This window comes from Vanessa atalanta, chromosome 1 (genome assembly GCF_905147765.1).
Source record: "Vanessa atalanta chromosome 1, ilVanAtal1.2, whole genome shotgun sequence".
Classification (NCBI taxonomy): domain Eukaryota; kingdom Metazoa; phylum Arthropoda; class Insecta; order Lepidoptera; family Nymphalidae; genus Vanessa; species Vanessa atalanta.
In genome coordinates this window covers 3,019,569-3,047,527 of record NC_061871.1, presented here as the reverse complement: position 1 = coordinate 3,047,527, position 27,959 = coordinate 3,019,569, and the positions used below count along the sequence as shown (strand labels likewise).

Here is a 27,959-nt window from a genome sequence, read left to right as displayed (position 1 = left end):
TACACATAATAAGTTGATACATATAAAATTTTTTTTTAGTTTTCTTCAAATGTTTTTATCTGAGAAAAGCCAATTCAGCATTTCTAATTTTTTGGATGTGGAAGTCTATTTTTTTTCGAAACTGCGTTTGATTTTACATTTGACATTATCGAAGACTCTACATCTACTTCTACATCTTTCCGAAGAAGGATATATTAATTAATCCATTAACCACTAAAGGTAGTTCAAAACAAAAAAAAATAGAGCAAATTTTCCGATCCGATGAAAGTGGACCACGTGTATTAGACTGTCGTCTCTGTGAACATAACCGAGACTAACGCAGAAGCCAGAATGCTTGATTCCGTTTTCCACACTGCTCGCTTTACCCTCGGATAACTGACTCTACATTCATTTGAAATTATTAGAAATATAGGAAAATAAATATTATATTTATATAATATATATATATATGTATATTATAATAATATTATTGAAGCAAGTGACTTGGATGGTGATTGAGTTAGTGCAAGGCTGCTTACACTGCCCCACAACTTGTTGTTGCAATTGATTTTAGAGGATTTATAAAATTAAAACAAGCACATTTTCTAATTACTTCACTTTATTGCACCTATGGAAGTACACTTTGTCGCTAAATTTCGATGTTTAAAAATCACCATTATTAATATATTGAATATTCTCAATTTTTACGAGAAGAATAAAAATTCAATGTACCTAAAATATTCGTTCGATTAATTATCGATTACATGATGTTATTTCTTACAAGTTATAATACATTTTAGAATCACCAAAATACCAGTTAAAAAGAAAGCATCGAAATAATACTTAACGAGTACAAGAAACAGATGACATTTGATATACTCGTCCGAGTAGGCACCAAAAAATTGCATTAAGTCTTAAAAAAAAACAAGGAACTCATTACATCTAAGTACATATTCTTATATTATTTGTCGTATACTTTAAAAGCCTCCAAAACATATCCAAAAAAAATACAAAATAGGGTTCTCAAAAAGATTGACATTTTGTACAAACTACGTGGCTGTATGTACGTTAAAATTTCATCAATTTTCTCAAAAGAAGTGGCAAGGCTTTTTCAATAATTACATTACAAAAATAGATAAAGCGGAGTGAGACAATTGTTCTAAAACGTAACTATCATTTATAAATTATAAAAGCATCGCATTAACAGCTAACATTTATAAAAATAAGTTACTAAACAAAATATTGTCTTGAGTATTTTTTGTTCTGAGTAGATTGGACATTATATTATTATTGTTTGTATAATAATTGTTTTTTCAATATGTCTTAACGTATTGTGTAATAAGTGTGATTTTACCTGACTAACCAATGCTTCTAATATTTTTAAACAGATAAAAAAACAAGTAACAAGTTGGTATTCAATTTTAACAAAATTATTACATAAAAAACCCAAACAACAGGAAGACAAGAAGGAAGCAAGTCTGAAAGACGATTCGAAAAAGGAAGCGAGATTCTTTAGACAGCAACATTATTATAAAGGATAAGATTAACTTGATTTTTTTTCTGGTAATTAATTATGACTGTAAGTTATGTTACGATTATTTTTGAATCTAAAATCATTCATAAAATAAATGGAATGAACTGGAATGTTTTATAAAAAAAGTTTCACGATACCTTTTCAAAGTGTAATTTGAAGATCACGTTCACACCAATTCATGTGTATGTGTGTGTGGTATTAGTATTAAGTCTAATTTATAGACTGTGTAACGCATTCAACTTGATTATATTACTAATTAGATAAAAAAATTACACTAGTGTCACATTTTAGCCAAATGAATTAATTACTATATTTTTTTTATTATCATAACACAGAGGAAGCAAATGGCTCCCTGATGGTAAGTCGTGCTCTGTCTAGACATTCAATACTTTGAATTCTAAAAAAAATATCATATTGTCTATGAATCAATCTCCTATCGCATGTTACCTTTTTATAAGCCATATTGTTTAAAATTATTTAAGTCATACGAAATTCAGCATAATTTAATAAAGAAATGAATATGCATCATAAATAAGAGAGAGTGATACATAGCAAAATGAGAAATGCAGAAGAAATAATCACAATCTAAAATCGTCTAAAACCGCGAATCAACCAACAAAAGAATTATTTTTTTATTATTATTGACTTTATGAAGGATTGTAAACGCGAGAATAACCAGATATTGAACTGAAAGTCCACCGTAACATATAATACAAATACCAGACACATTCAAATGATAAATACATAAAACTCAATTAACATATATATTTATCATATTTCGATGTAAAATGTTGAAAGGAGATACACTGATACCTAATCACGTTTCTCATTAAACCTTTAATCTTATTTATATTCTTACTTAGGTATTTACTTTAATTTTACCTCAATTATGCAACCGTTAAAGGTGAAAGTGGAAGAATATTTTTAAACACTGTTAATTGTAGTTTAAAGTCACTTTACAGTGAATCAATAGTTAACAAAATTGAAATAATATATCAGAATCCAATTTCCATCCAATTTTATGTTGTTATTGAGAGAATATAGTTTTAAAACTGTCTTAAAATTAAATACGTTTTGTAATTAAAATTGAAAAATATTTTACACAATACAAAAGGAACGATGTTTCTTGGAATCAACAATATTGTCATAACATTAGAATATTCGTAAATTGACCTCGCTCACTGGACGGCTGGATGGCATGCGGCGTAACACGTCTTACATCACCTGAAATAAATAGAAATTTTGATACAATCATTATATAACTGATCAATTTAATTTAGAAAACAATAATTTCAATACCATTTTAAGACCTTATTTCTTTTTAAGCTAAACGTTAAACTAATGCTAGGTGTAGTTGTGACAGGATACACAATTGATATTATTTTCAGATCGTTAGGTCGAAATGTTGTTGTTGTTCCACTGTGATTGTCAATTGTTTGATTGTACATTTTTTTAAAAGAACAATCTTCTTTTCAATTCAGGCTTTATCTGTTATCTATATTAGTAAGCATTTTTAAAAAGCTTCTTGTAGGAATAACTAAAATAAATATATTTAAATTTGTTACAAAAACAGAAAGAGATTTGTTTTATAGACGATTTAATGCACTCATATCGAGATTGTGTTTTTACAATTTAGTACTCGCCAAACCTATAAAGAATTTTTGATAACAAAAATTCTGGTCTGTCTAATCTACAAGATCACTCTCATAATTTATAGGCAACATTAAACAGAAATCTTTGTTTGAAAATACGCTACGATAACTCTGTAGTCCCCCATATAGATGCATGGAACAAACCCACAATTAAAAGTTTTTGATGGACAGGCTATATATACCGGTGAGTCTTGCCCGTAACTTTCCATGCAATTTTATATCGACTACCATGAACGAATGGGATAAGATGTCGACGAATAGCGACCTGCAGGATCTGGCTGGCCTCGAAGGCGGTCCCGGGCAGCAGCACGATGGGCGCGGCCACGCGGCCCGCCTCCACGCACACCATGTTGGGGAACTCGTCGTCGCCGAAGTCCGGGATCTCCTTCGCGAACTCCGCCCACGGGTTCCAGATCACTGCAATGGAAGACAACTTAGAGCTCCCTGCCCAGCATACACTGTAAACTAGTCTAACTTAGCATTCCTAGAAGTTTTAAAACGATTTTTTACATACTTAATGCTTCGTCAAAATATAAATTTATAATGTTATGTAAACTCAAGTTTAATGCGTGTCGTTCTCTATAGCCTGTTTGAAATGCAAAATTAAAGGTCTGAAGTTTTTGGAGAACATATTATATAGGCTTCCAAAATGAAACCTAAAATTACCCCAAGAATTTATGTAAGCTAACAAAAAGTGACCATCATGAGTTATAATATACCCTATTCCAAGCAAAGAAAGACAAAAGATAAACAAATTATTCCAAGCTATATGCTAGGTCTCCCATATAATGTTACAGTTTTTCAATAATATATAATTATTTATAATACAACATTACACATAAGTAAAGTTAGTATGACTACATATAACCACTTTAATTTTACTTCCAAAGTTTCAATTTCATTCCATTCGAAGGGAATCCATAATGAAGACCAGAGACATTCTAAATTTCGACCAATGATATCGCGTCAATTGAATATAAAAATTATTAATATGTCTTTACTCCTGTTGTGGTCTGAATAGGCTGTAGGTATTATATCTCACCAGTGTCGGGGAAATTGTACTTCTGTATCCTCATCTTGCGTCCGCTGACGACGTTGGTGATGATGTGCTCCTGCATGGTGTTCTGGTAGATCCTGTCCGTCCACTCGTTGATTGTCACGACCTCACGCGTCTCCTGGTACACTGCACCCTCTCGTGTCTGTGGACATTTAGATCATTATGACAAAACAAGAAAACATAATTTCAATAACATTTTTAATAGTGATTTTCTCTGAATAATTTAATACCTCATTATAATTTAAGGCGATTATTTTATGAATTAATATTATTATTTATTCATTTCTTGAATAGTCGACTGCCTCTTTGGCCAAAGGAACCGATGAAAAGTATTGGGTTTTTCTTTCGAAAAATTCTGTCACAGTCCAGAATCTGGAAGATAGAAGCGTGTACACTTCCGTGCCTTGGAAAGCACGTAAAAACTGACCAATCCCGAGCCTTAACACTGTCCGGTCGTGTCGTATTTGCACTCCCTTAATATTTGTAAGGAAATAGGGGGCGCACCTGTGTTGGACGCACTGCATATTTAGTGCACAAGATCCGTGGCCAAAATCACCTTACAAATGAAATGGAAGATTATTTTTCTAACTCACCTTGTCAATGAACATGCAGCCGTGCATGCCAGTAATTTGGCAGCGGCGCACGTCTGGCACTTTGAAGTAGGTGTGCAGCAGTAACTGGCAGCTAAAAGTTAACTCCTTACTGGGATTGTAAACACCGATATTAAAGTGCAGCTCCTTTTCTCGAAGGATGAGTCGATATGTCAGTCTGAACCTGTAAAATAATAAATAATAAAGTACTTCGACGCTGAAGTACTTCTAACTTTATCTAGTTTACTTCTTTAGGCGAAAACACTTTACACAATAGTATTCAATTTAATAATACAGAACGAAATGATCATCGATTTTATAAAAAATATAATATTATATTTCGCTTTTTAGTCAATAGCTAAGAATACAAATGCCAAAAATTCCTAAAAATACACACATTTTGCCTATTTTATAATTAAAAAAAAGTTATAATTAGTTGCTCACTGGAAGTGCCACATGGAGCGCGTGAAGTCATCGTCCATGAGGCTGAAGACCGCCTCGACGTCGCCGCTGGGCAGCCGCTCCGGCATCTTCTCCACGTGCCAGCGCGCCACCCGCGCGAACCCGTGCTGAGGACCGAACGCCCATTGTCCGAATTGAGCTGTGGAAAATGCATCATCATTTATATAATAACGATAACAAAATTTCTAGTCCAAGGTCTTGAATGGTAGTTGGTTAAATTTACAAATTGATTCAAAATCCCAATTTACATATTAGATCCTTAGCTATGAAATTGTCATTCTATATAGGAATAAAAACCCTCCTCTCCACGCCACCTCTGCAATAATTGCTGTGCATATTTGTATGTAATTATTTTTATTTTATTCATCATTACATACAAATTTGATGTCTCTATAAGATTAGTATGGCTATATAGTTTCTACTCTCTACATAACGTTAAATACAGGCACCATTCATCTCGATTAATTTCGAGATAATGTGTAAAATATTTGTTAAGAAAACCTATAAAAATACTTTTATCAGTACCTACAGCACTGAAATGCAAAAAATAATAATCGAACCAGTTCTTTCCATTTACCCGTTAAGGCCTTACAGTAAGCCGTGTTTACAATATATTAAATATATAACTATTGGTCGGTATTCATTATTAAAATGATGTTTAACTAATGATTCGGAATGGTAAAAAAAAACTTTTATAATTAGGAAAAATCAGCCCGCGATTCAAAAAGCCTTTACAGGAATTTCACAGTTATATCGAACTTTATGAAAACACCATATTAAGCAGGCAATAAATTAGTAGTGACGTTAAACGAAAATCAACATCTTAACTTTCAAGTTGGTAAACATTCCAAAATTGCGACAACTTGGTTAAAAAAACGCTATATTTATGTGGACCGATACTCGAAGCACGCCTTTTAGTAGAAGACACTCGTACGACTAAAACCCGCTCCATGACCATAATAAGTATGTTGCTGTAACACTGTATTATGCTAATATTTGGATACAGAAGCTTAAGTTTTTTCGACATCTGAGAACTGGCAAACAATAAACATACCATATTAATAAACGCAGTTTCAGTTTGTTAGCTGTATTACGTTTGGTATGCAGCGCTGTACTTAAACAAAATAACATGAGATAAGGGCATCGCAACGGAAGTACAAGAATCGATTATTTTCTCGTTTCTATGAATTATTTGTTTGTAAGGAACACCTTGTGAGGAATATTCAATTACTGTTTTATATACCGGCTATGTATATAAGGGCCTAAACAGACCCGTTGATAGAACTTGTGGATCGTAACCACAAATCGCGAGCTCGAATCTACACGAATACGTTTTCGAATGCTTAATTCGTGTCTATTCTATATCAATGTAATTCTGTCGATTCTACCGACCCGACAGTACTGTAGCCTGATGCATTTGCTGAGGAGTTCAATATTTACTTGCCATTACAGTACTATGTATTATTTGTCTTAATTATTGAAGTCCTGTTTTAGATTTTGAATTCCTTTATGTATGATAAGAGTCATGAAATAAATATTTTAATATGCATTTGAAAGAGAAAATATTTAATTTTTCATGATATAAACATTTTAAATGGACCACTTTAATCAGTTGTTAAACACATCATTTGATAAGACCTTTGCGTTAAGTTATAGAAAATGTATAAGAATAACAAATACACATTGGTATATTAACTGTAACAATAATTAATTTTTAGATAAAAACAGATAACACTTACGAAATACAAACGGTATTCCTCCTCGTATCGCTCTCTTCCCGTCGAACACAGCCTGTTTACTGAAACAATAAAAACATATTTATAAATATTTTTTTAAATTTCGAATCACGAGCGGGAAAAGTTTACAGAACGAGTAGCTTGAATTCGCGCATTTCGAAATGTTCAAAGAAGATTGCTGGCATACTAGTATAAAGTTTCGTCTGAGAAAACATTTTAGTTGAAATTTTCTGATGTACAAAGCGTTATAATCAGTACGAAGACGAGAAAAATGTTAACTTTCGGTAACTTTTTTTCAGGGCTTCGACAGAGTTGTTTCATTATTCCCTTATCAATATTTCTTAACGGCATTTGCTTATAATACTCGTATTATTAGCAACTTAACGATATTAAAATATGAATAAGCTCTCTCCCACTCGATCGCAGTCGTAAGCTTCTAAAAAGTATTTTTTTTTATGGCAACGACTTTATTATTAAAGAACTCTATAAAGGTTTATTTTTTACATACATTGTATAAAAGATTAATACAAATGATGCCAATGAGCCAATTAACTAGTGCAGCAAATTGAATTTAAAAAAGGATCGATTTGATCCCCGTCATCTCAGTTGATTCTATATAAATTATTACACTTAATAGCGGAGAGCCGGCGAGAAATGCATACAGATATTCGAGTATCGTCGTGTAAAGACGAAGATAATGCGATGTGAACGGCAACAGTTTAACCTGACGTGCGGAGACAGCACCAGCATTACCTTCCAACTCACGTTTTGAACAAGATCAATTTTAGCGGTTGCATTCCAACGCGGCCGGGGGACGTTGCAAAAAGCACCCTTATATTATAAATGCATCAGTGGTCAGGTCGGCATCGCGACAAAAACGGAGCCGAGCAAGCCGCGTATAAATTATTTATGCCATTTTTAGCATTTCGGAGTTTGTGACGCGACTGGACGGATACCTCGGTTCACCGGCAGATGTCACAGTGGACGAAACGAACGTATTCTTATTGCGGGATAATCTTGCGAATTTTTACACCATTACATGCCGCATGCCTTTTAATTAAGAGACGATTGTATTTGCGGCTACAGACGATGTTGTAATTTTTTATATCGAGTATCATCACAGTACTACGGCGTCTTTTATTCATTACTTAAAACAAATTTTCGAATGAGTCATTGAATAATATGTATTGGTTTTGTAATGATTTTATTCTCTGAGTTATATTTGCAGTTGAGATAACAGCGATGACAATGTTGCGAAACGTAGTCGTGTACTTAAATCACTGATAAATAAATCAATATCGCCTACGTCTCTCAAACAAGTTCTCACGTCCAATGCATCGCGATTCTCAATTATAGGAAAATCATATTTCAATTATCAATTTAATTATTAACGACACACATAAAAGTGACTTTGTAAAACATAGATGTTTGTTTTTTATTCGACGTATCTGTAAGCAATTTGCACACAAAGGTCAAAGAATCGCTAGCAGGTGCTCTACTATTAAATAAGCATATTATTCGCGGTTGAACAATTAATTTTATTAATCAACTATAATGCTTACATAACTAATTAATATTCTGTCCGTCTACACTCGTTAACTATGGACGACTAAGTCATTAGCGAGGACTGTTAATAAAAAATAATCAAATACCGACCACCATAATAATATAAATTACTCAGCGGGAGTAATTACTGTAACCAAGAGTTTTGTCATGTGGATCTCAACTCGAAACGTATTTACCTTATAAAATTTGCACTTAAACTGTTTAAAGTCAAAGAAACTTTTTTTTAATTCCGCACTAATACATTTACGTAGTTTAAGATTTTAGTGAACCCACTTTCAATGAACAATGAGTAGTGGGTCGCAGGTACCTACTGTTGGAACTTTTTCAACGCTATTGAAATTCCAGAAAATAGGTGGGACTAGATAAAGTTTTAATTAGAGATTCCGGATGAAATTCCTTCATGAGCGGCGGTCGGCTGATACATTCCCGCTTCGGCAACGGCCAAGTTTTTACCACCACACAAACTCGTTCCGTCCTCAGTCCGTCTCCCTTGGAAACAATGGCTATAGAAAATGTGGCTATGCCGATCGATTTCTTACTATAATCATCGCTATAAAGTGTTTAAAGTATTAATTAAACCTTCAATTCCAAGAACAATATCCAGAATATATAGAATGAACATCGTACGCCACTCGTATATTAACTAATTACTAATAAATATATATATATATACTAAGATATTTTAATAATTTAATATTTTTCTACCAACTACCACATATATATATATATATATATAAATAAAACCATGAAATAAGCTTTTGTCAAGTAAAACGTGGAACATTACAAAAAAAAACAAATGAATCCAAAATCGAGTGATCTACTAGTAAAAGTATCCATCGATCATCAGATCAGCTCGTTGATATGAAATTATTCTATCGTGAACCGAATATTATATAAAATAAATTAATTATTAATGAAACTTGCAAAATATCAAAGCGACAAAAAACTAATATAATCGAGTGGAAAACAAATATATGCATTTTTGTATATATAACCAAAAATAACAATGACTTAATAGTAAAAATATATATTTGAAGTTGTATACGTCTTATAAAATGACATGGTATCAATGTTATTATGAAAATGTCTTCGAATAAACCACTATGTAAACTGTGTAAGTGTTTTAACTTCTAGATAGTGCTTATCAGTTCTAAGACTAGTTAATCAGCCCGTGCGCTGAGCTATAAACATGGTACAAAAACCGAGCACCGCGAACAATGTCAGCGCTTTCATCCCATTGTTGCACGCTTTCATGAACTAATCCAATACGAGCCGTTTATTGCTTCTCAACATTGTTGTTAAGTATCCGTTCTCATGAGATGTTCAGAAGCGTTTAGATACTTAACCCTTATGCAACATAGTTCGGCAGCTAATAGTAGCTCGCACGAAAGGTGACGTAGGTGATGATTTGGTTTGGAAAAAAATGGTGGGCTTAAATATACTACCCAGCGTCGTGGGGCTGATTATCATAAATTTAAACCAACATCAAAAATAGAGGAGGAAATCTATTCCGCTGAGTTCTTATATCTGATTTGAATTTCCTAATTGACCCCCAACCCAATAACCAATGAGGTTAAGATTTTTAAATAAAAAAACGTTAGTACTTATTTTAAATTGCTATAAAATCACGCGAAGCTTTGACATTTGTCGTTAGCTACCGAATAAAAATTAATGGTCAAGAGCGATCAGGTAAGCTGTTCAAAGATAAGCTTTTAATGCAATTATAAAGAATAAGTAAAATGAGCGGACTCCGTTATGCTCACGAGTGGCATTTATTAAAAGAGAACGCGAGTATCTATTCGCGTCGGACCGGGCGGGAAGTTATAAAACAGAAAAAAAAGTAAACTTTAATAAAATTGCAGAGTCAATTACTTACAAGTTTTATTAAGTGGTTTCGGATATAAATACTAGAATTAAGTTATCATAGTAATTACGAAAACAAGTACACCTATTTGAATAAGCAGCGGTTAATGAGATCGAAATTTGCACCTTTCAGATACGTATTGGAAAATAAAAAAGTTACAATTTTATACTATAACTAGTGATGACTCGCGGTATTTACTCGAATTAAATTTGCACTGTAAAATGTAGTACGACATGTACTACATTTTACAGTGCAAATTTATATTATTTATATTTCATATAAACCGTTTATGACTATAATAGTATAAAAAATACTATCAAATCGGACTTTATGACATAGATTACAGTTTATACATTGTCAGACAAAAAGCCTTTTATAGCAAAGTAATTTATTCAATAAAAATAACTCCAATTTAACAACTTAAAATGTAAAACCATTAATAAATATCTACTCGCATAACAAAAAAATAAACGTTTCAGAAATAACTTAAAAGTCTTAAATTGAAATAATAACTTTAGTCTGATTTAAAGCAATTCTAAAAGCTTATAAAAGGGAGATGACTGATTAGGCGTGTGATAAGGCCAATATTTTAAAAACATTCAATATATATTTTAAAATCTACAATAAGAAGCGCCTTCAATATTCGTTAAATGTATCCGAGTTAAGCAGCTAGCCAATCAATGATACCTTCTATAATTTGATATTATATATTTTTTTAATATATTATGTGACCGAGTGCATACGTAAGCGCCAATAAAGGCTTGTGTTATAAATATTTTATTTTTATATTTCAATTAATATTAATATTTTACTATTGTTTCAAACAAAATATATTTTATATTTACACTTTGTAAAAAAAAAATAGTATACGATATTCAGACTTCATGCCCTAAAATATTACACCCTACAATGGAGACCTTAAGATGGGCATGATTTAGTAAAGACAAAACGCGTGTAGAAAATAATTATAAATTTGATATGTAAAGACAAGATTAAATTGGTTTTTTAATAACCGTTTTTTTTTAATTTTTTAAAAGTAACATATAATAATCATGTAATTAATTTTTATCGATTCTATTATGTATCATTAATGGAAATATACCTACTTGAAAAATTATACAAAATTTGTTGTAAATAGACTAAAAAAAGTCTTATCTACAAGAAATTTCTTGTAACTGTGTAGTGATAAGTAAAAAAAAACGATAACATAATAATTATAAGTAAAATATGCAGAAATTTGCTTTGTTTTATTTATATTTTATTAAGTATTTTATATCGCAGGATTATTAAGGCTGTGATAGTAACATTTAAATAGAAACATTGTAACTTCACAGAATATTGTCAATCTCCTTAATCTTTTCAATGTTATAAATGAATATACCATTTAAATTATAAGATCCGAAAAAGGTCCGTTTTAAGTTTAATATCTGGTATTTATTATAAACTAATAAATACCAGATATTGATTACATTGACAATATTAATAATAACTATGCTGATTTTAAAATATTTTGTTTCACAGATTTATATAACAAAGAAGATAATCGCTAAGATACCTACATATAAATGCTTTGACTTGAATAATGGTACAATATAACGACGTAGTAGAATAAGTCTCTCAAAAAATCATTGACTTCAATTAGTCTCAAATTCGCCTTCCAGGTAATGAGGCGTAGCCAAATTGTTTAAGAAAAAAGCGTTCAAGTGCATATCACATTTGTGCCGCTTACCACCCATTATAGTCATATGAAATTTTATCATATATTATTGTTGGCAGTTTAAAAAAAACTTAAAGATTTATTTGTGCATCTATTTTATTCAATAACTGTGATATACCACCTCCTTATTTCGTTAAATTCATACAAAGTTACCCAACAATTAAAGGAGTGAGTGATGTTTAGCTGAGGTTTAGATGAATGCATTATGGTTTAGTGTAAATTGGCTGAAATATGACGATGCCAACTGGCAGTTTTACTGGCGTGCGCAGCGAGTTACATAAAAACTTTTATGTAGACCTTTATTGGACACATAGAAAATAATAAAACACTAAAGTTTGTTTACGACAGGATCGACATTTTGTCAATCTTAATTACATATGCATATTAGAAAATAAAATATCGGGTTTGTAAAGGATCGGCGGATCGTTATAATTTATTTGATCACGCACACACACCACAGGTGACAGTGAAAATTCAGATGGAGTCACATACATTATATGAAATAAAATTATTTACGTTATGTATAACTCTATAGGTAATGCATCTGTTAGTAGGTATATGGACACAACAATAATTAAATATCTGTTGTGATAATTTTTATTCGTAGCTCTTATCTACTATTTTCTATTCACTACATTTAGTAACAATTTATACTGAGTGTTCTGATTTAAAAAAAAATTGCAATGTTTTTTTTTAGTGCACTCCTATAAGAAGATGTTTGTTAGAGTTAAAAGGTTGTTTAGGATGGGCATTGCATAGAAGGCGCGAAAAATAAATATAAGCATCATATTAAATTATATAAAGAGCGTGGCTAATTTGCTGTAAAAAGGTTAAACTATTAAGACGGAAAATAAAGGATTAATAACAATGCATCATATTCATTTGTCTCGTGAATTAGTTTTTTTAAACAATATCTACTTAATAATCTAATTATTTGAACATTCTTGTTACCTCGTAAGTCAAAACTATAAAAAATACAGTAAAACCTATTTGAAGTATTCCCGAGTTAATGACTTGAAACGTGTTACTTTGACATATTAAGAGGAGGCAATAAACAGGTTTATTAAAAAAAAAAACTAGTTGATAAAGGTTGGTGCTACTGTGCAGAAACAAACAAAAAAGGTCGCATAAGTGATGCGACACTCGATACTACTGGGTGGAGCTGGAGTGAGATACAATTAAACTATAATTTCAGTGTCTTTGTATACAATTACTATAACGACTTTGAGACTAACAATTACTTAAGAAAACAACATTAAAGCGCATACTATAATCCTTTTTAATTTTATAAATATCATAAATATAAAAATGATAAGACACTCGAGCGATAGAAGTCATGCCATAAGCGCGTTTAATATAAAAATATGGAATCATCAAAGGACGTTGGATCAAGTGGATAAAACACATGAATTTTGTAACAAGATTGCAGGTCAATCAAGGCAAATCTAAGAAGGACAATTTAGTCTTTACGTGCTCTATTTTTGCTTATAATTCATGCTTGTTCGACCGTAAAGGCAAACATTGACGAGTTGTCCTGTAAGTGTCTTATTAATTCTGACACATATAGGTAAATAACCACCCCGAAATAGTGCACTATAACGGAGATAATATACATGACCCCTTCTTAAACATGAGGAGTGGCTTGGCTATCAATTGTGCGAGCACGAGCAACTGCTGCAATTACGAAGTCATCTAGGATAGTCGAAAGACTAAAAACATTTTCACAATACACAATTAACATAAACCATGACCTGCATTATTTTCCAACCGGTTTTACAAATGAATTATGAGTATAGGAAATGAAACATAGGCCGATATTATATCATAGGTAACCTTCGTGGTACCACGGCCGTTGAAAGTATTATAAATTTATCAGGAACAGGCGTAGGCGCAAGTCGTACGTGCTCGAGACACTACGTACACGGATTTTGTAATACTTGTGCCTAATCAAACATCTAAAATCTACATATTATTTATTATGTACATAATTATCTGCACATACATATCAATAAAATATTGTATGAGTAAAATTTCAAGGAAAGACTCAATGGAAACAATAAAAACATTGATAAAAAATACATACTCAGCGATCTAAAAGAAAAAAGAACTCTATCTAGCTTTACAGTACAACGGTTTTATTATAATGAGTAAATTGATATAATTGTTTACTGGGAGTAACTACTGAATTTCTGTATTTCGAACCGGTAGTACTGAGTGGTACAGAAGTGCCCTTAAGAACTTACTTCAATAAATTATATTTGAGTTGTCTAAATAAACGATGAAAATGATAAAAGATAACATTAACCATACAAATCATTTCAATATAATTCGTGATTTTTAATAAGCCACGTTGATCGTAAAACCAGCTCAGAGAATTATTAAGTACCTTTTCTATATAACACACGTGTACAATTTTATAATATACGTGTACATTTTATTTAAAAGACAAAAAACCAGCTCTACAATCTCTACGTAACTCACCTCAGTTGGGATTTAACCTGACAAGAGACGGATATTATATATTAATAATACTCATATAATATAAAATGTAAGTATATAATACCAAACTACTATATTAAAATGTACTGCAACAAAATATGATAATTATTGTAAATATTCAAAAAGATAACAAAAGTTTGCTAGCTGCTGTATAATTACAGTCGCACAAAATACATTAATACTTTTGCAGTTTTGTAATGTTACTCAGAGAACTGCTAAACAAACAGCAGTGATAATAAATAGAGAAAAGATAGGAGCGGACAGAGACAAACATCTAGGTAGTCGCCGACAGGGGTCAGTGGTGGACCACAGTCCGCAGATGCTCCGGACAGGCGATTAATTTTCACCCCGGGTCGATTTAACACCGCCTGATAAGCCGATTACGAACCTCGGGGACGTGTTTCGGGAAATTTTGTATATTTATAAATATATCTTATTCTATGTTTATAAATAAATATTAATAAATTGATAAGCGACATAAATACTTCCGATACGGTTTCAAAATTGTGTTCTATGTAACGTTTTATTTATATAACAAATTTTAGGTACATTTTCCATAACACAGATTAAATCTATAAAAATATGTTTAGACTTCAAAAACATTTAGCGTCATAAAAATAAATCCAATCCTTATATTTTAGTTTCATCAGTAGTATCAGTATACCGTGTTTGATAAATTCGTATTCAACACGTCATAAACGATGTCAGCTGTTCCTAAGTAATGAATCAATAGATCATACTACATGCAACCATGTAAGGCCGGACGAAACAAATTTTGGTGATGTCATTCAAAACTTAGAGAATTCAATCGCGTGTTCCTTACTTAACTATGATCAAATATCTAACTTCCTGCGATTAAATAGAGTATCTTAAGAACAGCAAAGTCGACAATCGTATGATCAAATCGACGGCATCGTCAGACGTAACGTACCTACATAATTACACGCCCAAACAAAATGAGCTAGCTATCACGAACTGACGAAAATTATAATCACCACGCAATCTAAGCGTAGGATGATAATAAGGCAAGAAAATTTATACATTAACAGACGTAGAAACAATATCTATATTTGGTTAAAAAAATCGTTACAACGATTTAACTTAATTTTCAGCGGATATCTTATAAGGTAAATGAAAACCAAGGAGGAAAATTAATAATTCTTTAAATTCATTAATCTTCAACACGAATACATTTTGAAGACGTCAAAGGTCGAATAAATTATTTAACTCAACGTATCATGCTATAAATCATATTCATAGACGGCATTAACTCTTACCCGTAAATTTGTATACATTAAATAGTATCCAAATGACTCCTAGAACTTAGTATTAAATCGGGAATTAACGAATCAAGAAACGATTTTATAAGTGGGAGGATTACTAAAGCACAAATTGGCCCGTTAAGTAGGATCGGCGCGTCTAATATTTCATAGCAGCTGTCTTCTGTCTATCGTGTGGAACAATCGATGCCTTGGGTGTCATCCGAAGGGACAAAAAGAGCAACATGTGTTGGACATTGACGGTGAGCACGTGTACGGCAGAGCATCGACTCTTTCTGCTTATGATAACAGTAGGAACTCATTACACAATAGACAAAGAGAGTACGGCAACAACCGCGTAACATGTGTTCAAATCATTATTTAAGATTAAGGTTACAGCGTTTCCGAGTCTATAAACCATGTAACTATATTATCATTTGCTTTAACAAGAAAAGTTTAATTTAATTAAATTTTATAATAGGTACTATTAAAATGTTAATTTATTTTATATGAAGAGATGCCGCGCCTTATTATCTCGTTAATATGAACGACTCTGTTCACAGATCTTATTTATGGCAATATTTCTTCATATTATGTAACAACTTCAAATATAATTTATTATAATATTATTCTTTTCGATTCTCACTTCACGCAATGGATTCGTATGCTTTAGATAAAGCATATTGTTGTAATAATCAGTTAATTATCTGAATGTTAAATTAAACTAGTAGATAATAAAAAAATCATATATCGTGTTAAATTAAAAAGTTGAATCGCATGTTTAAAGAAAAATAAAGATGTTCCCGATATTCACGCCGCTTTACGAACCGCGTTTACTTGAAGTCAAGTGGAAGGAGATATGAGGTCTATTCAAGAGCAGTGGCGTGTGACGCAGAGGTCGCAATGATGCTGGCATTCCTTATGCTTATGCGTTTTTTTAACGCGGTTACCTTTAAAAAAAACTTTGTTCCAACAGCATCTCGGCTTATTACTCGCCGTGGGAGATACAAATCAATTTATAAGAACCTCTAATTTTTCTGCAATATTAATTGCTCAATTTGTAATTTAAATATGCTTCACAGTAAGACATAATTAATCATAGCAAGAAAATACACGTCAAACTAGTTCCAAGGAATACTTATAATAGTTGATAGCGGAGATGTTCCCGCGCATTCTCATTAATTGTAAAGCACTAGAAAAGATTTTGAATTTTTATGATAAAAAATTAACCACAATGACCAACTAGGGTATTATTAATTTGTTAATGGTCGGAAATGAGAATCATTGGCAGTATTACTCCGTGAGTAAAATCAAGACCACGTGGAAGCTGATACGACGGGTGGCTATTCAGAGGCATTGGTGTGTGACTGAGGTCGGCGGTGACAGGCATTCCCGGCTTCAATCTTGTTCTTATTCGTTAGTTACCTATTGCAATGCTTTGGCTGCTGATTATTTCATTCATTTTGCTGTCTTATTTTAAGCTGAACCGCTATTCAGTTTTCAAAATATGACATCTATTGCAAGCATGTACCTATATAACTATTTTAGAGAAAATATCATATAAGTTTAGCAAAAAACTTATAAATTCTACAATAATATATATAAAGCCTAAGGAACGCAAAGAAACAGTGAAAATTATTAAAACAGATTAAAACGATATTAGAACCAAATACGGAGACTATGATAGAAATAATTTCCCATCTAATGACGCGATAAACCCGTTTCAGCGACCACTGATCCGTGAAGTGGCGCATAATGTGAAGCTTGGACCCATTGACGCGCGTCGATCGATGGTAATCACACGGTCATCTCGGCCTGCATCGCCGCATAAAATTATCTGGGCATTAGCGGGGTGGACCATTTGTCATCGGAGGGGGATGGGGAGAGGGAGGGTAGTTAGAAAGTGGCGGCGACTCGGGGCTGCAGACGCGACCACAAAAACAAGATGTGGTAGGGGCGAAGCTACCCGCTATAACTACGCTGTAGTAATAAATTGTTTGTTTGCACTGGATTAGCGAAGCTCTGCTTTTAACGTGACTCATTAGAATACTGAATTTGACTAGTATTTCTTTATATTGTACATTATGGTGTTGTGGTAATATATACCACTTAATACAAAACCGAAATATTATTCGTATCGATCCTTTACTTTAAACAATAATATAAAATAACCGATATATTTATACACTTTATTCGCGCTGAATCTACTTATGGGGTAACGTTGGCTGAGATTAACAATTCTTAAGCATATCGAATCTATCCATTAGATTCCTCTGAGTCATTTCACGCTGCCGAAATCCCGGCCATAAAGGGTCAAGCGGCGCGTCACGTCCCTCGCCACAAAAAGCACAGAAACTATGTTTAATATTAAAACGGAAAGCGGCTCAGTTTTTGCCAATGATACGAGTTCTCGTCGACGTACACTAGCTTCTGGGTAATTTAATTCATAATGAAACAAGAAACGTCTAAATCGAGTTATCTTATAAAACAATTTATTTATTATAATTTTACAACATATTTTGAGCTCAACTTGGGAGTAGAACATTTTAATACATGAACTCTATTTTATAGTTTAATAATATACTTCTAAGTTATATTCCATATAACTAATAATCCCAGAAAACTATTTTATCGGACAGGATAAAAAAACGTAATATAAGTCAAGATATATTAATAATTTGAGTCAGAGTTATTTAACTTTAATGAGTTTCCTTTACATTTATGTAAAATCAATTGTTTCAAATTTCTCATTCAGAATTTCCAAATCTATGTATACCTATTTCTTTGAGTATTTATGATGCCGCTTGTTAAAAATCACTCAAAGATATTATGTTTAATAAAATTTAACATTATAACAGTTAATAACAAATAGTTGTTCGACAGAAATTGATTTATCACAATAATAATCCTAATCGTATCAATTAAATTAAGGGTAATTTTTCAATCTAATTTGATAATGGTTATACCCATAAAAAAAATTTAAAAAGTAATCGATCATTTCGAGTGTGTGTGATCATTTCGAGCAGATTATCTGCCACACTCTGCCTATTTATGCATTATTGGATGCAATGGCTTACTAATTGTGAAAATACATCAGATAATCGTCTATTTTATCCATTATATGACAGTATAAATTACCTTAATACAAAATAATCCTCATAAAAAAGTTTTTAATGTTTTGAAAACAAAACATGAAGAAAAATAATCTATCAAAATGTTATTTTGTATAATGTCATTGTCTTAGACGTCAATATTAAAAATACTTCGGTGATGTGTTCCGAGTTAAAGATACTAAATCATTAAAGAGATTTAATTATACAGTTTATTGCTCACGTAACTGTGGTGGGAGCGTATTTTAAGATCATAATTATGTACATAATTAACGTTTCTAATTACGTAAATAATTTGAACATTATAATTCATAAAACGTATCTGAATCATATCTTGGGTTTTTTATGATTAAAAGTCTTAATATATATTTTATCAAGTACACATACATTACAAATGAAAAAATATTTCTTAGAATATGTTATATATTCTAAGAAATTTATATATTAATAAATGTTAATTACGAATTTATTACTTACCAAAGTTTTTGTTAAAATTTTGTATGAGATTGAATTATTAATATTTATTGGCTAATAATAATGTTAATATTAGACAATTTTTAATAAATAGTATATATACTATATATTTACACACAAATAAATATATGTGTAAATATGTAGTCAGTAGGTTAACATATGTACGAAGTCTAGTTTAATTGTCGAACCGATTTAAAAATGTATGTTATTCGGATGTATGAAATAACGATGATCGAATCATTTTGTACCACGGAACTGATCACAAGAAAACTTTTGAGCTCATTATTTCAGACAGAAGCGATAAAAATGATTTTTTTTGTAATTATTAACCCCGTATTTTCTCGTAAATCACCTATATACATGGCAGGTCTAGGACTAATTCTATATCAAATTTTATTACGATCGGTTAAGTAGCTTAGTCGTGATGGGAAAACAGACACTGAGATTACTTTAGTATTTATAGTATTATATATCACAATAGTCTAATAATAAACTTATATCAAAATACATTTTTAAATTGATATACATATATAGTTAAATGAAAGGAAGAAAAGCCAAAGCTTTTACTTTACGGGTTTAGTCAGTAAAAAAGTTACTATTGAATATCTTATCGAATCGTTTCAGTAGAATTTACTTTCGGTAATAGTGGGAATATTATTGCTTTTTATGTGTTAGAAGATAACTGGCATAATATCTACTTTAATTTACTTTTAATGCATAAATATATAACAACAATACCAATAGGTTGCATTATAGTAAGATTTATGTCGTTACGATAACTGTAGTGACGATACTTTGAATGAATATTGACAATATTAAATAATAATAAACAGATTAACGTACAATAATATTTAATTCCACCTCTCCCAACAACTTGTTAGATATTTTAATGTAATCGTTCCTCTTTAAGTATTTACTTCTATATAAATTTCTCGCTTTGTACCATTTTAATCTGCAATAAGGGTTTACACAATTCAAATTAAATTTGTCATCACATCTTTAACTTTTTGATATTCAAAATCTAAGTAATTCACAAGTTGACGTGCATAATAGTATATACATTCAAATTCACAGTAAAAGTAAATTCGAATTGGCCATTCAATAATACAGTAGTTCTACAAAATATAAACTTACTTCAGGGAACAAGTCGATATTTACGTCAATAATACTGTACTTTGTAAATACATGAAACGAATTCAGAAATGAGGAAATAAAAAAAGACACAAAATAATGGAGTTTGCTATAGTAGAGTCCAACCCTAGGATCGCATAGAATCATTAGCGGCAGTCGTTTGTTAGAGCCACTCGCGGCCGAGACGCGTTTTTGTCGACGCGCCAAATTGCACCCGCACACCCGCGCAGCGCACAATACGTGACTACAAATTGATTCAGAATTAATTGCAATCAAATAACGCTAGGTGACACTTTATTTTCAATTACCAACAATATAAGTACAATAACATTGAACCGAAAAAAAAACAAATCGTAATTTGATACGCAATAAATTTCTATAACGTATTTTTATTTAAAGAAGATGAGCAAAAACGCGTGAGTGTCATATATGGACTAGACAAAGACAACAAATGCATAATCTTTGGAGTTCTGTATATAATATCTGTGGAAGGCATCTACGTAACAAAACCACAAAATTCGCAGGGCTTTAGTCTCTAGTGGCTCTGTAGTCGACGAATACACATCTCAGATATATCCAAATCACAAAATTTTTTTCACTCAACTTACAAACAAATGAAGTACACCAATATCAAAATATTCTTTATTCAAATAGGCTTATAAAAGCATGGTGGTTCGGAAAGTACATAGATTCATCCGAGAAAAACCGGCGACAAACTGAGTAGTGTTTCTTTTCCACCATTAATTATATTATGCAATGTTTTGTATCATTTACTGTGTGTAATGAGGCTGAAACCAACTGATGTACCGTTTAATCGGCAAAACATAGAATCAAGTTTCAAAACATTAAAAAATAAATTACTGATTTTTTTTTCTGGCTTTTATTTGTGCCAAAAAGGCACAGTTTATTTCGCCAATGTCACGTGCGATAAATTACTATTAAAACCCACATGATTTACTAAGCAATCAATTGACAGGAATAAGTCACGTCAAGTTTTAGCTTCTTAGATCGGCGATGGAATAAGAATTGAGTTAGTTCATAAATAATGTTCAGGCATACGTTTACCCATTGTATTCTATGGATGTCTTTGCCACGCTCCTTATCATAATAATATCTAGTAAAGCTTAAATTTTTCGAAATAGTTAGTAAACATCTGCCACGCTATATAAAGTTCATTTTGATTTTACTATAAGCTACAACAAGACAGTCCAAGTTACCTAAACCGTGTTCTTGAGGATAAAATTAAGGTCCATATTTTTTATATAAATATGAAAAAATGTTATAATACAATCGTGAATCACAATCTATCATAGTTATCTATCTACACATTGTGCTAATTAAATCTTACGACTAGCCTCAACTTCACACATGCATTTTTTTTAATATATTGCAGTATATCCAAAAAGATCAGTCGAAACTGCAAGACGTAAATGGCTATTTTTATGAACAGGACATGAAAATGCATACGATATTTATTTTAATGAGAATTAATAACTACTGCGCGACTATTTGTAAAGAAATATTACCGTATTTTTAACCAAGTCTTAGTACTTAAGTCAAGGTGACCATTGTTAGGTAACGCCCTATATTAACAATTAACGACTACTTTATTGTACACCAGTTTTGCTTATGTAATATAAGTTAAATAAAAATGTAATACACTGATCACGTGATACGTTTTCCGAAATCGTTTGTGATATGATGAAGAACATCGCGTCAAAATTCATCTAATCAAGCAATTCAGAATAAAGCGAATAGACTGATTGATTTATATTATTTGAAGAGAAACATATAAGCACTACGCTGTAAATAGTCGTATATGTATAATTAAATAGTCTCTTTTAAAGTTGTATAGCCTCCAAGCGCAAGTTTTCGGTTATTTGAAATATCGTGAAATCTGGTTCATTTACGAAAACATAATATACAATTATTTAATTTCATAATAATATACCAAGTTTACGAAGTTGCTTGTATAACTCTTCCTATATGAACCGTATCACTTATAAACTCTTGTAACCCCTTAGCAGATCGCCCCAAACAAATAAACAGAATCAGCAGCCCTTTTGAAGCTTAACAAAGTTCTCACAAGATATGCAAAACGTTTGATTTATACAAACATAATGAATTGCCGTATACAAATTTCGTTTGCTCATTTATTAAATCTGAGGACAACACTTACAGAATTTAACATACTTTCCTAGAATTTAACCGCAAAAAGAAAACTATCTCGAAAACACACAAAAAAAAATTTTGTTAGATAAGTCCCTGTATATATACAGGGACTTATCTAACAAAATTTTTTTATACAGAATATATTCTGTTCCAGTTAAAACATTAAAAACTCTCAGGTGTCACTGAGACATTTAAGTTTAAAAATTTTAATCGTATTATACCATAAAAAAATTATACTAAAGTATAATATCTCACTAATAACTACGCCAATCCAGGCGTATCATAAATTATAATAGCTTCAGTAATTAGTTTGACATTCGAAGTAAAACGACCATGCGATAGCTGGCTTCCAGTTTACGCGAACACATGGTTTATTTGCAAATTAGATGATTAAAATCTACTCATCAAATATAAATTATAACGATGTATCAGGGCTGTCAACTCTGTTTAGGAATCTAGTAATAAAAGGTTTACAGTACTTCCTGTAAATATCCCACTTGGTCTACAACCTCCTCTCTTCTTGGAGGTTTTGTGATTATTCCACTGCCCTGATCCAATGCTGGTTTCATCCGACAAGCATTTCATTTCATCCGTACCTAGTTAGCGAATACTTTGTTCCAAGATATATTGAAGTATCGTAGAAATTAAGTCAATATTATAACAACTTCGACAGATGTATAGGTATAGTTAATTGTAGTATAAATATATACTAAATTCGTTTACATTTCGCAACCCTACGGTGAAAATCGAAATTATTCAGAACATATTGTAGGCGTATATCAAAATAAAAAAAAAAGATTAATGGTCTAAATTATATCAAATTGTCAATATTCATTTTCTCTTTACAAGAGCAGGTTGAATAATATATTAGCGAAATATATACATACCTTAAATAGAGAGATATTTAAAATAATCATTTGTTTTGGTGTAAATTAATCAAAAGTATTACTTTAGAAGCACACCAAGGGTATCAATAGAACTAGTCTACCGTTATGTAATTCTGTACTGCGCAGTTATATTTTAAATTCTTGTAACACAATGTAAGACTAAAGAATGTTCAATTCTCAAAAATTCCTTTCATATTGCCAAACACTTCTATTATCCTCATCGACTCGCCCTCAGTTTAGCCCAGTTTCTTCGAGCACGTCAAAAAGAATAACGGATGAACAGTAGTTCATTATTCAAATGGCTAAGCCCTCGGTAACACGCTGGTCCGCCAGGAGGCCCGAATTCACTAATCGACGCCGCCTCATTAGCGGAAGCGCTTGTTCCTACACGGATATATTCACGGTCGGTTTTTTTGATCTCATTTGTTCAACTCGAGCTCAGAGAATCTTAAACATTATATTCATTCGAAATTGTTATAAGGCCTTTGTTTAAATACTCGAACACTTTAAATGATTTTTATAAGAAAAGGTTATTTTGTTATTGAACAATAAAAACTAAATTTCCTACTTTGAGGTAACTACTTTATGAGTATTTGTTTCTTTTTACATTTCCCACTTAATGAAAAAATATATATTATAGAATATTATAATAAAATCCCACTAATATACCAACTTAATATTCCGATATACGGATATCGGAAACTATAAGTACTTAATTTTGCGTGATATTTCATTATAATAACTGTAATTTCTGAGAATTGTAATAAAATTAATATAGAATAATAACTTGAGGTATTCATATGTTCCGAGTAAATGTCACAATTTGAACTGATATGTTAAATTACGATTAAAAATATCTGTATAAAGTTATATAATTTAATCAAATATTGAAGAAATAAGAGTTACCGAGTTAAAATTAAACGTACTTACTAAACGTACTCGTAAAAGAAATAATTAGAACAGAAACATTAAAGTCGCTTATTGATCGTGAAAACTATTATCAGTTTGAATAGGAATAGCTCAGACCTGAGAATAACCGACGAAAGAAACAGCGAGATTGTCATTGTTGGTAGTTTTTTTTTTAACAATTTACGTATGCACTTATATTTTTGTTCATTTAAGGCGGCCTGGAGGCGATCATTTCATTTCCAAGATATAATAGCCATCTATAAAGTCGTTAGTTTTATATTAACCTTTAGCTAACAGACGTTACTCAACAATTTTTTTGAATTACACAATTGCAAATATTTCATTTTTTACTCTGGGTAGTGGTTAAAAAAACTTTATACAATTTTCTACAAAAAAATTACTAACCCTGAATCGGGTAATCGAGGTAACAAGAATTAACAAAGTTATATATAGTGATGTATATTAGTGATATATCGATATTATATCTGTAATGTCCTTTTTTGTTCTTTTCATGACGTGTCTACAAAATTTCGTGATCGGTTGAGTTAGACACAAAAGCGTAACAAATCAGCAAACTTAATTTCGCATTTATAATATTCGTTAAGATTTAGAATATAAGGCGTTAAATCAAAATCAGGAATCAGTTAAGACTTGAAATTGAAACAATGCTAATGGGGAAATAAGTACGTCAAGTCTCAGTTTGTAGAAGGAAAGTCATGCAAAGAACGAAACGTCGAGATGACGAGGCGTGGGTGATTACTGCTCAGTGCATCTCATTTCCTCCGCGGATTATTATTGATGGGATGTTAATTTTATACAACGAAAAGGTCACGCAATCAACTATTAAGACCAATGTATATATATGCTTTAATATTTATAATTATTATACATATTTTCACCATTACAAAATAATAGTTAATAGAATCTTGTTGAAGATCGAACATTAATAAGGCAGTTTAATAACGACTTAAGTACGAGGATAATATGTATAATTTAATATCTTTACCCTGAAGAGAACGCTAAATATATGCATGACTTATATTGCCATTTCAATGTTCATTACAGATTGAATCATTGATATACAGTAGGTTTACAATTATTTATATACTTTGATTAAATACCTAATACGTTGGCAAATTTACCGCCTGAGCGCTTACATTTATGCTAATTACCGTAATAATTTTGGTACAAAGGAAATTAACGCCAATAAATTATGAAAAAAATAAACTGAAAATTGTCATAACGTTCGCAAAATCATTCAAATTCTAGTGTTTATGATGAGGTTCAAAATGTATTGAAGCAAAAATGCAGTTCATTTGATGTTATTTTGTTTGAGAATCGTACAATATATAATTTGATGTAATTTAACGTAATTTCGAATTATAAAGTTAGAAAAATATAATGCTGAATAAAATATAATAAAAACAAACACTGATCAAGTAGTGTACTTCATTAAACCTAGCTGTATTTTCATTCAAGTTTTATATCAACAATACACGAAACTTGCAAAAAAAAGTGTAATAATTTAATTGATAAAAATAAAATTATTAATATGTAGAAATACATGTATCAAATTGCCAACGAAAATATGGTCAATTTATGAAACATTATCAAAATAAAATCCATGTATTTGTCATGGTAAAGGAAAATTGAAAATTCGTAAACAATGAGCCATTATATATTTGACGTATAAATAATACAATATGAAAATAAAACTTAATAATGTTTAAGTTTATTCAACCAAACATGAAGTGTTTTTGCTTTATAAGTATAATCATTGTGTAAAATAGCCTCTTTGGTCTAAATTATTTAATCATAGAAATATTTAAGTCAAATAACTAATTTTTTTAGTTGATTATATTGTTGTATTTCTGTTTAACAGGCTTCAGTAAATCTTAATTCATTTAACATTAACATTATGTAATTCTTTTAAGTTTTATTCTAGATTATCCTTATTGTGCATCAACTGAATTTTAAATAAACTTTTGTATATAATTACTCAAAATGCAGTAAATATATATAAAATACTGTGGAAAAATTTACCTTACTTAGTTCAACAGAATTAGTTTAAAATTCTGTCACAAGATTTAAGCCACTTGTGAAGTTAAATAAATTTCTAAAAAATATATATAGTCTAGTACATATGCAGCTAGGTAAATATTTTCATAGTTATTATCGCACAATTAAATTTTCTTACCTTACAAATAATTGTTCTTGATTGTTAACCCGCCATGATACTACTGTTGCACCTGTAACAAACATATAAGGGCTTATATTAGGATATATATTTTTATTATATAGTGCATGTAAAGTCTGTTCAAAGTACACCTGTTAATTATTATATATTACTTTATATTATAAAGAACTCTTTTCATCCTTATGAAGGTACTGTAGGTACAGTTTGTTCAAAATTATTTTAGTAATATAATAATTGTTAAGTTTCAATCTATTTCTAATGAATTAGTTGAACATTATAAATTAAATCACTTAGAAAAATAAATTAATCATGTTAAATTGATACAAAGCAAAAACAAATGATAATAAAAATTGCCCTGTTTACAATTTATAGACTAAAATTATATTATAAGCATTGGTATTAAAAAATTGTTAATATTAATAAACTTGTTATTAACATCATGTAGTGTTCAGTAATTTCATCAAAATTTGCTATATAAAAGAACATTTAGAATAATATAGTTAATCATGAGTTTAATAATTTCTGTTGGAGTGATAATACAAATCACTTCCTAATTATTTATTAATGTTGCTAGACAGCTTATGATCATTTTTTGTGAGTACATCAAATAACCACTTACAATTTAGAAGCAAGTATACAGTTTACTTCCTACAATCCAATAGCCAAGGTCATATCGCCGCAGACAACTTCTTAGTCTATTCATTGAAAAAAAAACTTGTTACCTCCTATTATACTTAACACGACCTCAAAAATCATGCAACAATATTAAATACTTCAAATTAATTGCCAGGTAAATTGATTATATGTTTGCCGCCGTATGAATATTAAAACTTTCAGAATAACAATTTAAAAGTTCCGCGCATTACTTCGAAAATAAACAAAAAAACTTTTACAGGTTATGCGGTTTTTTCTGAAAGGATAATAAATATAACGTCAATTTTAAGCTCACATAACAAGACTGGTAAGAATTTAGAAATAGAAATTTAATCAATCAAACTTACCGAAAAGATTTACGGTACAAGTTGTATTGTTGCCTCTGTCGAGAACGACAACACTCGTCGCTGCCATTTTCCGTTTGACAGCAAAGCCAACTGCCAAACAAAGCTATGTTGAATGCTACTTACTAGGCACGCACTATTATGTTGTACTAAGGTATCGGTTTAC

The 27,959-nt window shown here is 31.0% G+C and overlaps 1 protein-coding gene across 1 annotated transcript; it reads right to left on the bottom strand.

The window, feature by feature from the left end:
• Positions 1-596: 596 nt before the first annotated feature.
• On the bottom strand, positions 597-27,911 carry LOC125066731 (glucose-6-phosphate 1-epimerase). The gene is made up of 8 exons (XM_047674978.1): positions 27,797-27,911; positions 26,796-26,847; positions 7,014-7,072; positions 5,257-5,413; positions 4,816-4,996; positions 4,208-4,364; positions 3,431-3,582; positions 597-2,737 (listed from the first exon to the last, which is right to left on the bottom strand). Exons 1-8 carry the CDS (start codon positions 27,861-27,863, stop codon positions 2,729-2,731), a joined length of 834 nt encoding a protein of 277 aa, XP_047530934.1. The 5' UTR covers positions 27,864-27,911; the 3' UTR covers positions 597-2,728.
• Positions 27,912-27,959: the final 48 nt, after the last annotated feature.